This window comes from Pinus tabuliformis, chromosome 2_2 (genome assembly GCF_031772625.1).
Source record: "Pinus tabuliformis cultivar Carrire ecotype Pingquan chromosome 2_2, CPIR1, whole genome shotgun sequence".
In the NCBI taxonomy this organism is placed as follows: Eukaryota; Viridiplantae; Streptophyta; class Pinopsida; order Pinales; family Pinaceae; genus Pinus; species Pinus tabuliformis.
In genome coordinates, this window is record NC_142300.1 from 569,575,155 (window position 1) to 569,587,155 (window position 12,001).

The following is a 12,001-nucleotide window of genomic DNA, read 5'->3' on the forward strand; positions in this document are numbered from 1 at the left end:
ACACCTAAGAAACCATGTAAAATAATTTACAAAATATTAAATATACACTAAATTATTACAAACTATCACATTCATAATTTTTTTTTTATCAAAATCTTAAAATTAAGGAATATTATTTAAAAGAACTTAAATAAAATAAAATAAAGCTTTTGAACGCATTTAAATTCAAAAAACGTTGTATAGAATTTTGACTAGCAAAACTGAAGAGAAAGCCAATTGATTCGTTGTTTGCCATCTAAGCCCAGTGAAGCCAAAAGCATCCTTCCTTAAGAGATCATCAGGTCCAAAGCATCTTTGGTCAAGTTTGGTCAAATAGTATTAGACGAAAACCAAAAAAGAGAAACTTAAATCTTGTAGAGAAATCCTCAGGAGAATTTCACGTAAAAATAATCAAAGAAATGGGAAAGAGCGCCGCTGAACTCGATGAAACTGTCCATTTCATTGGAAAATGTAACATAAAAATATTGATGAATCCATTAATTTGTCATTCAAAATCAACTTATTCTTATGAATCCTTTAATGTCTCAATGAAAATTAACTTACTCTTATGATGAGAGTTTTTTTTAACTACAGAAGACAATACGTTTGGAATTATGTAGGAAAATCCAAAGACATTGAAAGCTATTAAGATAAATTTTGAGATATTAAAATATTTATTATTATTTTTGATATTCACAATCTTTTTTTTTTTTTTTTAAGGAATGATTTCTTACTGTTTGGAAAAAACTTTACTGTTTTTAGTTATAAAGATAGTGAAAGAGGTAATATTTCAAATAATAATACTATTATGATAAGTATTTCTTTGTGAAGTTGTATCAATTACTTATTTATTAGGGGTTTAGGGATGTGTTCAATGGTGGGAAGAGAATGTACTTAACTAAATTCTTTATAAGGAGAGGTTGATGTACCAATGACTTGTACCATGAGTTGACATGTAATTATTTTTTATCCACTTAATTTATACTATGACATGGGTTCTCAAAGTTGAAGAAATGGGTTATATGTTTGAGGTGATCTATACATGAACCAAATTGAGGCTATTTGCAAAATGCTCATATCCATCGTTTAGTCCCTCGGGTATAGCATAGCAACATGCAATCTCAGATCGTGGCTAATAGTTCATCTTCAAATGTGGTTATGTCGACATGGACCATCTATTCTTTATGTTTTTTCTCATCATCTTTTGGGTTTATTTCTGAATGGAAAGTGATCTATGTTTTCATATTTCCATCCCCTTTCTTGGCCTTTTCATTACTTTCTATGTTCCTAGTTTACCTCCTCAATCTTCTTCCCCTCCATGCCCTATATTATCTTCTTGTTGTGTGTGTGTTTTTTGGTGGCACATGGGCTTTGCTCATGAGCTTCCAACCTGTTCCTTAGCCTTTTTAATTCGTGACTCCACATTTGGTTTTCTTCCTTTCTCCTCATCTTCGGTTTTGTTTCCTCTTATTATTTGCATAGTTCTTCTTTGTACTTTTCCAGTCTTAGGACAATGTTTTTGAGTTCTAGAGATAATTTGGTAGCAAAGTTGTTGTTTCCAAGGTAATGTTAGTTGTGGCTTATTAGTTTTTTAGTTCTAGAGATAATTTGGTAGCAAAGTTGTTGTTTCTAGGGTAATGGTCGTTGTGGCTTATTAGGGGTTTCTCAACCTACCATGCGGTGGAGATCTCATTTGACATCTACAAAGATACAATTTCTTAGCTCGTTTCCACGGTAATGTTGGTTGTGGCTTATTAGTTTTTTAGTGCTAGAGATAATTTGGTAGCAAAGTTGTTGTTTGTAGGGTAATGGTGGTTTTCGCTTATTAGGGGTTGCTCAACCTAGCATGAGGTGGAGATCTCATTTGACATCTACAAAGATACAATTCCTTAGCTCGTTTGGACGAAGTAGAATTAGATTTGATGAAGGAAAATTTTCACCATGGAATCTTATTTTAAAAATTATGGAAACCTTAGAAAATATTACTAATCCTCCATATGAAAAATGTAAGATGTTTGGCTACATTTTGTGAAAATATTTGAATTTCCAAGGATCTTATACAGTTTATATCATATTTTGGGTGCATTTTAAGGTAAAATAATAAATAATTTTATGCTGTAGAATTTGGGGAAACGAGTTCTAGGAAAAATGGAAATTAGTGAATATTTTTTGGGGAAAAGCATAGAAAATTAGTCAACAAGTGAGATTTAGCAATTAAAATTTTGATTGGATTTGATGGGTGAACATAATTTCCTATAAAAATTTGAAGTTATGGATGTTGTGGCTATGTGGGATTCAAAAGTAGGGTAACACTTGTGGCTAGTAAAATCAATGCATGTACACTATCGATCTCTAATACGATATGAAGGCTCTCCTTTATGAAGTCCTTCGTGACAACAATGATGTTAAAGATGAAAATCTCCTAGCTCTATATGATATCATGTTAAAATTTTGATTGGATTTTATGGGTGAACCTAATTTCCTATAAAACTCTGAAGTTATGGATGTTGTGGTTATGTGGGATTCAAAAGTAGGATAGCACTTGTGGCTAGTAAACTCAATGCATGTACACTATCGATCTCTAATTTGATATGAAGGCTATGAAGTCCTTCTTGACAAGAACTATGTTAAAGACAAAATTCTCCTAGCTTTATATGATATCATGTTGCAGTTGAAAGAAATAAGTACCAAAGTGAATTAGATTGAAGAGGTCATCACTCCAAGCCCTAGAGTAAGTGGATCTAGTGTTGAAGATTTCGTGCTAATTGAGGTGGATGCCTCCAATTCTTGCTAGTTTTTTCATGAGTTTCCATTGGATGTCAATTTGGGTGCATGTAAATATTTTTAATAAGCATTTTTAGGTTTTTTTTGCATTTACAATTTATTATATCTAGTTCCCATGTGGAAGCCCATTAAAAGACAACCATTAATGACTTAAGTAATTTTTTGTTACTAATAAAATTTCTTAACTTATAAGAAAAATTGTGTAAAAGTTAATATTAGAAAAGAATATTAACTTGTGAATTGAAAATCACGAAAAAGAGGTAAGTAAAAAACTAGCTTTAAACTTTTCCTTTGGCCTGAGGCAACTTAATTACTCTTATGATTATAGATAAAAATTATAATATCAAAAAGATAAATTTCCCTTTTTTTTAAAGCATATAAAATATTTGTACACCCTTCCTAAAAATAACTTATCCAAGAAAACAGAAAATATTAGAGTTTTTTTAAAATTAAATAATAAAGTAATAAAGATTTATAATAAAATAATTTCCATGTTTAAAAATAATAAATATTATTTAAAAAAACTAATTTTAATAAATGTTGTCCTGTATCATCTATTTTCAGTATTTCTATTGCCATGTTGGAAGATTTCTTAAAAAAAATAGATTAGGCAAACGTGATATTGCCGAGTGATCACCCTATATATATATATATATATATTTTTTATCTAAATGATATTTACCCATTTATATAGATATCCTCTAACCTAGAAATCAAATACCTTGTATCTTTTTGATATGACAATAGCGATATGGAAAAATTCGTTGTTATAAATATCTGGGAATTAATATTAACCCAAAATAAAAACAAGGTCTTTTTTGGATTCCTATTACCTTAAAGATCGTGATAGTTAGCGTGTAATATCTTAATTAAAAGCTCAAATTATATACTATTTTATGGAAATTAAATTTAAATAAAAAATTAAAAATCACTTCGTTAAACGGTCACATTTGACATTATAAAAACAAATATATAAATATAAAATTTTTTTACTTAAAATGTTTTTTTTTTCTGCGTAAAGACTAATTCTATTAAAAAAGAGAAAAATATGTACATGGAGGTCGAGACCTCAGAGGGGCAGAAGCCAGCCCTCAACCAGAGATTCTGAGACATACAGATCTTTCTATCCGCCCTTTCAGGATTGAGAGACTTCAAAACATGATTTGTTAGACGCTGACATACAAAAAAGTAATCCTGTTCTGAGTCTAACACAACATTACTAATGCCTACTATGGCATTACTGGTAAACATTCTGTCATACGCGCCATGTACAAAAATGAGGCAAAAACAAGGCTTTCCGAGCCATGATTTGTTGCTGCTCATGTTGGCTCGCAGCGATACAAAACGAGAACTGAGACAAGAACAGTGACGAGAGACCCAAAACGAGAACTGAGACAAGAACAGTGACGAGAGACCCAAAAACATAGACGCATAACATAAAATAAAACAGAGCAGAGGTAAGAGTGCCACCCGTAGGCAATGAACCAACATCAATTGACAGGTTGCGGAGAGTCCGGCGCGTCCTTGTCCACCTGGGTGGAAGAGGCAATCCAGGTGACGAATTCATTATCTGCAATCCCCTCAATACCACCATCTGGAGGAATTACCAGATTCAAGATGCTACCTGGATGATGAACCGGCCCACAAGCAAGCACCTCGCGGTGACTCGAATCTGCCGGAGGCTGAGGCGCCTCAGGAACAATGCCGTCCTCCTGCATGTTGTCTTCATTAAACACGACCCCAGCCATCTCCCCCTGAAGGACACTGTCATCCTGAGACTGAGAGGTGGTGGTGTGGGCCGAGCTGCTGGGTTTATCCTCCTCCTCAGCAAGAATTACAGTGATGCTGGCTGACAACACTGGCCTGTTGAGTCTGCTATGGAAGGTGAAGCGGGTTGTTTGAAAGGAGTTGTGCAGGAGAGGTCTAGCATGGCCAGAGGGTGGAGAGGACGGGGAGGCAGAGGCAATAGGGACAATGTTCTGAGGAGCAGAATGAGAGGCCCTGCCTCGATTACCAGTATTGCCTCCACAATGAGAGACTCCACGACGGCGAGGCATCTTTGAATTCTCAGAGCAACCAGGTAAGGGAAAATGGCAGAGCTGAATGGGGAAGGACTGAGCGCAGACGAACCAGGCAAGACTTAAAACCCAAGCGAGCTTCCAAATTACCTGAACGAGACAGGGGTGCGGGAAGAAAATTAGGCGGAGGTGGAAAGAGCCGTGGGCAATGGCATAAACCAGACACCAGGCCATGAATAAAACATCGAGCATAATCCCTCGAATGCAGCGCTCCTTGAAGGCAAACTGTGCGACCATAATTCCGTCCCCTGTCCAATTGATATCGCATGCCATTGAAATGTGCAGTCCTCGTCCGCGAGCCAGGTGCAGGGACAGCTACCTGCGGTGACTTAACCCTCATAAATGCACAACATTAACACCCACATCCGAGTATCTACTTAAAATGTAATATCCTACATTAAACATCATTTTATTATTGAAAAAAATGAAAATTGAATTTGCTAACTCTCATAACATTTAAAACACATTCTCAAGAAAAAGTATTTTTAATTCTCCTGCTCACAAATACGTCATATATTATTTTCTCACGAGATGTTTTAGGGTTTGTTTAATTCGCAAATCTACTATATAATTAGTAAGAGATCTTTTTATTTTAATAATATAAATGGTTGTAGTTTAATTAATTAATTTTTATTTTTATTTTTTTTAATATAGAAATTTTGGTGATTTTTTGAATTATTTTGATTTTTTGAAATTTTTTTGCCTGGATTCCAACCACTTTTGGCTGTCCAGGCAATTCCTTTACCTCAGTAGACGACTCCATATAAATTTGATTATGTTTTTAAATATTTATAATTTTAAAATAATTTTTATTAAAAATAAATAATTTTTCTTTTTCTAAAAATGAATTAAGATAATTAAAAGAAATGTTTATAAACATTTTCATATATAAATGATTCATCATGTATTATATATTCTTAAATGATATTGTTATATTTTTTTCTTTTTTTTTTTTTTAAAGAAAAAACATATTTTTGATATTCTATATAAGATAAAAAAATATAGTTAAATTTAAATATATTATAGATGTTAAATGTATCTTAAAACTTAACTAAATCATATTTGAATAAGATCAAACAAATTCAAGGATAAAATTCACAACATAATATCATTAGACACTTGTAAGATGGAAAGTAACCCAATACGTAATAGCAAAGCTTCTTTGGATATAGATCTCCATGGCATTATTTTCCTTGTATGTATAAAAAACTTGTAGATCATCCTATTGTATTTGTAGCTGAGAGATTTTCCTTTATCTGAATTCTATGTAAAAGATCCTTAAGTCAACTCTTCCATTAAACTAGTGCATAAAGACATCTAAATCCCTATACAATTTAAATACTTGTACCAATTTCCAAAAAAAAATCCTCATATCATACCACACACCAAGAAATTTAGGTATAAAATTTATGCTTTAAAAAAAGTTTTAGGTTACTTAAATTTAACCATATACAAAAATGGTGGTGGTTTTATTTTTATGTAATTAACCTTACTTTTAAACTTAGAAAATGATAGAGTAAATAATTTATTAAATTTTGAAGATCATAATAAGAATCTATATATTTAGTTATATAATGATGGTTTTATTTATCCCCGATTAACGTTCAACGCTTCAAGATACATTTATATTTAAGGTATTTTATAATTTAATTTTAATTTTTTAAAATAATATTTTTTATAATTCAATATATATACTTCTATAATTTTTAATTTTTTAATATGTATTTTTAAATTATAATATATATATATATATATTTTAATTTTTTTGATAATTTTTTATTTTATTTTATATTATCAGAAAAATATACATATATAATTATTTATTCAAAATTATATATAATAAATTTATGTATAACATTTAAAAAGTTTTAAACTTTGGAAAACTACCATTAAAATATTTTAATATTTATTTTAAAGAGGAAAACTAAAAATAAAATTTATAGAGTATGATGTATTCATTTGATTCCGCTTTTCCATTTAGTTTATATATAAACATATATAAATATTCAATATGCGATTTGATACAGTTCTACATTTAATATATGTACAGAATATATAAATAATCTAAATATACAATCTGCAGAATGCTTCATTTCACAATAGAAAGAGAAATTTGCCTAATAGAGGAAGAAAAATTTCACAAACGATGCGTGCTAATGACACGACCAAAACATTATTCAGACAAAGGTTAGATCAAAAGTAATGATATGGCAAAATCTTAATATCCAAATTTACATAAAAACTTTGTCGCAAGAAAGGTTACATTTTCTGAAACATTGTCAACCACATACCACATTTTACATAAAAACTTTATTCCAATAAAGTTTACATTTTCTGAAACACAGTCAACCACATACCACATTTTAGCATCAGCCCCTGAATACATCTATAGCCTATTTCACACTAGCCGAGCATAATTTTGTCAACCAATTCCTCCACAAAATTGTCCAAGTTTCCAGCAGAGGAGCCGCCTTCAATGGTTGCCTTCGTAGCTACACGCTTGAATCGCTTCATATTCTTCCTAACCTTCTTACCTTCTCCTCCCCGCATCAAGGCTTCCACGTTCCTCGCAATTTCTTTGCGCCCAATTGTTTCTCCTTGGATTCCGGAATGCCGTACCTTCATGGCAATTCCCATCTCGTCCGATACGAGCTTGCAGTTGGTGTACTGATCGGCATGAAGCGGAAAGCCCAACAGCGGAACGCCATTGCAGAGACCTTGCAGGATCGAATTCCAGTCACAGGGCGTGAAGAACCCCCCCACGGAACGATGCGATAGCAATGCCAAATGATGATGACGAGACCAGTTAGAAGCGACGACACCCTTACCTTTGATCTGATCCAGAAAACCAGCAGGCAAAATCTCTGATAACGACGCATCAGAATTGAGAGTCTCAGGAGGCAGTGCCCAGAAGAAAGGAATTCTACTTTCAAGCAAGCCGACGGCTATTTCTTCGATTTGGCTTTCGGAAACACGGGCACGTTCACCTAACGAAACGTAGATGACTGAGTGTCGCGGTTTCGAATCCAACCACCTTTCCAAATCGGAGTCCAGAGCTTCATGGCTATCAAAATACCCAGATGGCAACAGCGGACCCACAGAGCAGAGAGGCGTAGTAGTCTGCATCGAATATTGTATTTCTTCTCTTTCCAGTTCATAGACTGAATTTGTGAGGACCCAGTCTGCTTCCCGAACGCATTGGAAAGACAAAAATATAATATGGAGCATCAAGTCTGACATCTCTGTTGCCTGGAGAAAAGATGGGAGATCAGTTGGACTCATCGCTGGGACTCCCGGAATGTAATCGATGCAGTTATCATCTGCTTCAACTGTACAGAAAAAGAATTCACCATAAACGGAAAAAAGCTGAAAAGAAAAGTGACTAAACCCTTGGATCAATCAATATTTTAACAGTGGCAAAAAATCTGACCGCTTACTATTCCAAAATAGATTGTTTCAGTCTGTCTCACAGTATTTATTGCATCTAGAATTGTAAATGAAATGAAAAAGGGTGCAGCTGATAAAATGAAAAATTGAATTTAAATAGAAGGAAAAGCTTTCACTGTATAGAAAAAGAAATCACAATAAACTGAATAAAGCTTGGAAAAAGAAAAAAGTGAGTAAACCCTTGGATCAATATCATGAAAAGTGCCCTGAAAAACCTGACTGATTAGTTTTATAATAACTGGTAAAAATAGATTTGTTTCAGTGTTTATCTCACCGTCCTTACTGATAAATAGAAAAATTAAATTGATAAAACGAAAAATTGAAGTTCAATTTTACAAAAGAGAAAATCAACCATAGCAATAAATTAATATAGGTTTCCACAGAGTTTAAAATGAATATAGACTCATAGGTTCCCACGGATTTTGAAATTAATATAGATTCGAAGATAAATCTAGTTAAAATTGGAAACCTCGAGCTTTCTAACAAAATAAACACTGAAATTTTCCGAAAACTTAGATATTCTAAACATAACTAACAACAAAATGATATGATTAATCGAAAACTTACAATCTATCAACCCTTATCATAAAAATCTTAAATCTATTAATATAAATCCATTTAAACTTGGAATTTGGTTCCCAGTTTTATGTATATAACCAATCAAAGCTTTGTTTCTTTTGATGCCACTAAGGACTTATTAGATTTAGGATTCAAAACAATTTATATTTACCGTAAATTGATCCTAGTTTCTTTTCAAACAATACAATATAAAATCATATCAATCTAAACCATATGTAAAAAGTAATTATAAACAAAAGAAATGGGGTTTAATGGCAGTCTAATGAAAGTATTTAGGATTGAGTCTTACCGTGGGTTTTAGAGGGGAAATGGCCTTTGGAAATGAGCATATCTGAATGATAATATATTATATACGATGCAGCGGACTGAGTCCACAACGAGATGAGAGGAACGTTTAATTTCTTGGCAATGAGCACCGTCCATGGCAGAAACGAATCTGCAATGATGCAGGAAATTTGACTGTCCTCCTTTGTGTTCAGCCTCTCGATTACTTCGTCCACTGGCTGCATCATTGTGTTGAAAGTAAACTGTAAAAATCCTTCGTTGTACAAAGACCTATCAAAATCCATGGCCAAGTTATCTGAAATCTCTGCACAGCGAATGTCTAAACCAGTTGTTTGAACAACATTGTTGATGTATGCTTGTGAATCAGATGATCCCTCAGTGGAAACAAAGGTGATAATCAAACCCCTGGAGGCCAACTTGATACAGAGATCGGCCATAGAAAAGCTATGGGACTCCAAGGGGTAAGGAATAGCTAGAGCATGGATCCGGAGAGACATCTTGATTGTGGTGTATACGCTACGCTGCTCCTTCCTCTATATAAATATCTCCACCGATATGAGATCCATCGAACTGATATAATCAATGCATGTTATCCCACCTATTAAAAGTTTACCGAGAACCAAATTTTAAGGTTAAACCCTAATCTGGACTGTAGCGTGATGATGTCGTTTTCTTTTCTTTTTCTCTGATATCGAAATGTGCAAGTACAAATAATAGGTCTTATCCCACCTAATCAAAGGTGCTGAGAACCAAATTTTAAGGTTAAACCCTTATCTGGACTGTCGAAATGTGCAAGTACAAGTAATACGTGTTATCCCACCTAATCAAAGGTACCGAGAACCAAATCTTAAGGTTAAATCCTAATCTGGACTGTAGCGTGATGATCTCGTTTTCTTTTCCTTTTCTGTGATATCGAAATGTGCAAGTACAAATAATAGGTGCTCCAGATGGAGTTACCTTAAGACTTGTGATATGTAAAGGTGTTATAGAATATTAATCCATTAGGTCTTTCTTTACCTAACTATGAAACAAAATATTAGTGTAGAATAAATTTCTGCATAGCATAATAGTTAATTACAGTAAAAATTTACTCTCTCAAATTTTAATTAGAGTTAAAAGTTTGAACATTTTAGAGTTTTCTTTATTGTCCACCCATAGCTAGTCTAGTCCCATATGAATGATTAGAGGAGGTTAACATGGTATACACTTATACCATGGTGGTCAACTTGGTACTTCAATATGTGTGAAACATAATTTTTGCATGCATACATCAATTGACAGAATTCTTGAAGTGTTGGAAATATTTGTTCCTATAGAAGAAAATTAGGAAATTAGGGGATACACATATGCGAGAGTTTTTGAACGTGGAAAATTGTCATTTGATGTCTGAAAATGACTTTGACCATTTTCCAACCTCAGTTTTCTAAAATGGCATCCACTGGTAAAAATGATTGTGTAATATGATTCCTCCATTTTTTCCATTCTAAAAGAATAAAGATAGATGACAAATAATATCATGATCCAATGTGGATCAACTCATATGATGAATCAAACTTGTTTCCATTAAGTAACAAACCCTCAAGAATTTTGTGGTATCAAAAAATTGCCCCCTTCTCTTTATTGTGTTGAAAGGTTATTTTTAAAATGTAACATAAGGGAGACATGTCTCCTTTTTATAATCAATGTGTAGTTGGTATACCACATTTAAAATAAAATATTATGAAACTTGCACCATACAAATGATAACAAACAAATATTTACAGCAAGCCTCGAGGGGAAGCCCCCCTTTTACAATGAATACAATGTATATATATATATATATATATATATATATATCTTAGAAATGATAATAAACAAATATTTACAGCAGGCCTCAAGGGGAAACCCTCCTTTTACAATGAATACAATGTGTGTGTGTGTATATATATATATATATATATATGAGATGAAGGTTGCAATTACAATAATATGGGATCATGTAAGGTTATATCATACATAACAATATAATAATATAAAAGTAGTCACTCAATATCTAGGGATACATAAGTGGTTTTAGGGTTAACATGGGGATTGTATACGGCTTAACATGCCCTCCCATTAAAAAACGTGTTCTCCTCCAACTCTTACTCTACTCAACTATGGAGCAAAATACTAGTGTAGAATGGATCCCAACATAACCCAATAGCTAACTAGTGGTAAAATTTCACTCCCTCAATTCTCAACTAAAGTTTGCTAAATGGGGATGGTGTTCTCCTCTCTTATACAAGATAAAATTTGATGATCATAATACTGTATATATATATATATATATATATATATATATATATATATATATATATATATATATATATATATATAGAGAGAGAGAGAGAGAGAGAGAGAGAGAGAGAGAAGGGTGCAATTATAAAAATATGAGACTATCTATCCTACATAACGATATAATTATATAAATGTAATCACTCAATATCATGGGCCTAACAAGGGGGTTTAGGGTTAACATGGGGCTGATATAGGGCTTAACATGCCCCTCCTGTTCAAAAAAGTGTTCTCCTCAACACTTCACTATCTTTGTGTGTTTATGAATGAACAATTCTTCTTCACATGTCTCTTCTTCCACTAGTAGGTCCTTCCTTTTTATGCGACACCCAATATTTGCTCGATTTCATAGCTGCTTAGTGCTTTCTTACAAGATTGTTTCTAGTTCTACTATTATTTTCTTTTCTTATTTATCAAAGGCATAATATTTTGGATTTGGATCTTGTCACCGATTACCTTCTCTAAGTAATAAACATGGAATACTATATGTACATGTGAAGATGGAGACAAAATCCAATTTGTAAGATATACTT

The 12,001-nt window shown here is 32.8% G+C and overlaps 1 protein-coding gene across 2 annotated transcripts; it reads right to left on the minus strand.

Annotated features, from left to right (window-relative positions):
* Positions 1-7,047: 7,047 nt before the first annotated feature.
* LOC149193953 (UDP-glycosyltransferase 86A1-like) lies at positions 7,048-9,688 on the minus strand. 2 transcript variants are annotated; one of them, XM_089407089.1, is made up of 2 exons: positions 9,157-9,688; positions 7,048-8,161 (listed from the first exon to the last, which is right to left on the minus strand). In XM_089407089.1, the coding sequence occupies exons 1-2, from the start codon at positions 9,647-9,649 to the stop codon at positions 7,245-7,247; spliced, it is 1,410 nt and encodes a 469-aa protein (XP_089263215.1). In that variant the 5' UTR covers positions 9,650-9,688; the 3' UTR covers positions 7,048-7,244. The 2 variants fall into 2 exon arrangements, with proteins under 2 accessions (XP_089263215.1, XP_089263214.1); XM_089407088.1 differs by having other exon boundaries at positions 7,048-8,170; positions 9,157-9,686.
* Positions 9,689-12,001: the final 2,313 nt, after the last annotated feature.

What these genes read in the sequence shown, in the direction of transcription:
- LOC149193953 (XM_089407088.1), bottom strand. Translation starts at nt 9,649, where the DNA reads ATGTCTCTCCGGATCCATGCTCTAGCTATTCCTTACCCCTTGGAGTCC. An exon ending in TTTCCCCTCTAAAACCCACG is followed by an intron (nt 8,171 to 9,156) that starts GTAAGACTCAAT and finishes TTTTCTGTACAG; the next exon opens with TTGAAGCAGATGATAACTGC.